Source organism: Chelonoidis abingdonii, chromosome 10 (assembly GCF_003597395.2).
Source record: "Chelonoidis abingdonii isolate Lonesome George chromosome 10, CheloAbing_2.0, whole genome shotgun sequence".
Classification (NCBI taxonomy): Eukaryota; Metazoa; Chordata; order Testudines; family Testudinidae; genus Chelonoidis; species Chelonoidis abingdonii.
In genome coordinates this window covers 80062115-80064850 of record NC_133778.1, presented here as the reverse complement: position 1 = coordinate 80064850, position 2736 = coordinate 80062115, and the positions used below count along the sequence as shown (strand labels likewise).

General features: G+C 68.5%; 1 protein-coding gene across 1 annotated transcript in view; it reads left to right on the top strand.

Annotated features, from left to right (window-relative positions):
* The window catches only part of IHH (Indian hedgehog signaling molecule), a 17766-nt gene extending 15441 nt beyond the window's left edge, over positions 1-2325 (top strand). The window contains exon 3 of the mRNA XM_032791632.2: positions 1211-2325. Within this exon, the coding sequence (XP_032647523.1) occupies positions 1211-1872 (662 nt within the window). The 3' untranslated portion in view covers positions 1873-2325. The remainder of the gene's footprint in view (positions 1-1210) is intronic.
* Positions 2326-2736: the final 411 nt, after the last annotated feature.

The window sequence follows — 2736 nt, the reverse complement described above, 5'->3', positions numbered from 1 at the left end:
TCCCCCCACCAGTTCCATCCCCCCTGCCTTCCCGAACACCCACCCCTGACACCCCTTCACCGGTTCCATCCCCCCCATCTGCCCGAACACCCCCCCATCACCTCCCCTCTGCCCTGCCCTGAACGCCCACCCTGACACTCCCACACCGGTTGCATGGGGGGAGGGGCGGATGTCTATTTTTAAAGAAGCCAAAGCCAGTGTCTGCTGAGAGGCAAAGCTCCTGCATGAGTGTGCCTGAGAGTGCCCCCCCCATCCCTGGGCACCCAGCCCTTGGATCCCCACAGCCCCTCCACTCCCCGGGCACCCAGCCCTTGGACCCCCCCAACTCCCTCCTGCTCCTTGGGCACCCGGCCCTTCGACCCCCCCGCTCCCTGGGCACCCAGCCTTTGGACCCCCCCAGCACCCCCTGCTCCCCAGGCACCTGGCCCTTTGACCCCCCCAGACCTCCGCTCCCTGGGCACCCGGCCCTTGGACCTCCCCCGTGCCCATCCCCCACCCCGGGCACCCAGCTCTGGGACCTCTCCCCCAGTGCCCATCTCCTGCCCCCCGCACCCAGTCCTTGGACCCCCCAGTGCCCATCTCCTGCCCCCACCCTGGGCACCCAGCTCTGGCTCAGCTGCTGCGGTCAGAGCCCCATGGGGGTCAGGGCCGCGGGCCCCAGGCCGCAATCACAGCCCCCTCCCCAGCCACCCGGGCTGGGTCCTGCAGCCTGGTCTCCAGGGCTCAGCTGGGGCCCAGTGGGAGGGTGTCATGGGGTACAAATGGACAGTTGTGGGGGCAGAATGGGATTGTGAGCTGTGGGGGTGGGGTGGGAAGGTTATTGGGTGTTATAGTGGGGTGTGGAGGGGTGAAGGGTGTTGAGGTGCATGGGGGGTGCAGGGTATTGGCGTTACAGGGAGTGTGCGGGTAAATGGGGGGGTAGGTTATTGGGTGTTATAGTGGGGTGTGAAGGGTGCTGAGGTGCGTGGGGTGGGGATGCAGGGTATTGGCGTTACAGAGAGTGTGGGGGTAAACGGGGGGAGGTTGCATTTTTGCTCTGGCTGTTGGGTTGAGGCAGGTCCCACCCCAGAAGCAGCCACATCTCAGCACTGGGGGGGAGGGGGGATCCCTGTATAAATGGCCCCTGCGCCCCACCCCAGAGGTGGCTGCATTGCCCACCAGGTGAAGGATGCCAGGGATCTGCAGGGTAACTGGCCTGTCCTCTCTCTAGAGCATTCGGCAGCAGCGAAGACGGGCGGGTGCTTCCCTGCCCGGGCCTTGGCGACGCTGGAGGGTGGGGTGAGGACCCCCCTGTGGGCGCTGCGCCCGGGGCAGCGGGTGCTGGCTATGGACGAGCAGGGCCGGGCCACCTACAGCGACTTCCTGGCCTTCCTGGACAAGGAGGCATCGGTGCCGACCACTTTCCACGTGATCGAGACCCGGGAGCCACCACGTCGCCTGGCCCTGACCCCTGCCCACCTGCTCTTCGTGGCTGAGAACTCCACGGCACCCGCTGCCCGCTTCCAGGCCACCTTCGCCAGCCATGTACGGCCCGGTCACTACGTGCTGGTGGCAGCGGTGGGGACGAGCCTGCGGCCAGCCAGGGTGGTGGATGTCTCCACCCAGACAGACTTCGGGGCCTACGCCCCCCTCACCCGCCACGGGACCCTGGTGGTGGACGACGTGGTGGCCTCCTGCTTCGCCCTGGTGCAGGAGCAGTGGCTGGCACAGCTGGCATTCTGGCCGCTCCGGCTCTACCACAGCCTGGTGGGAGGGCACAGGACCCAGCCGGAGGGCGTGCACTGGTACTCGGGGCTGCTGTACCGCCTGGGCCGGCTGCTGCTGGCCCCAGAGAGCTTCCACCCGCTGGGGACGGCCCAGTTCGAGAGCTGAGGGCTGCCGGGGAGCGGAGGGGTGGCCGTTGGGCCGCTCTGCAGGAAGCGGCTGCCTGGGAAGAGGAGCCAGCCACGCTCTGAATGCCGCCTGCCCTAGGAAGTGGGGATGCTGGGCCTGTGCAGGGCCCGGCCAGAGTGGGCACGTCCTCCCCTGGGCCCGGAACCTGTGTGCCAGCGTGGCTGGGTGGCACCACACAGACCCGGGCAGAGCCCCAGCCTGGGGCTGGGGGACCCGGCTCATGTCCCCAGCTGCTCTGGGAGGCCTGGACCTGTGCGGCCTGGACGCCAGTCTCTGCCCCCTCTGCTGCTGGCACCAGGGCTGCCCCAGCTCCCTGCCAGCCTGGGCTCTGCCAACCGGCCCAGGGCCCCGGGCTGGGGGGGCTGCAGGAGGGGGCGCCCCAGCTGGATCTACATGCTGCTATTTTTGTGCGTGATTCGCTAATGACCAAGTTCCGGGAAGGAGGGGCCAGGTGGGAGCCCCCCATGCTGGGGGCGATGGTGGGGTGGGGGGTGGGGACTGCTGCTGTGTGGCTGTGCCTAGCACAGGGGGGCAGGGTGTGGCGTATCGGGGCCCCCATCCCTCCCCTGACACCTCCATCGCTGGTCTCAGCCTGCAGCGGGGTGGGGGGGGCAGCAGAGGAGAGATCTGAGCTGCCCGACGTGCCCTGAGTGCCAGAGCGGCTCCGTGCCCAGCCCCATGGGCTGCGCTGGGCAGACACCCCCGGCCAGCAGGGCAGCCCCATATGCCAGGTGGAAGCAAAGTCACTGCTGAGAACAAGACGGTGCCTCCAGGGATGGGCCATCCCTGCGGGTGGGGGGGAGCTGGGGTATGAGTGGGGGAGGGGGACAGGGAGAGATCGGA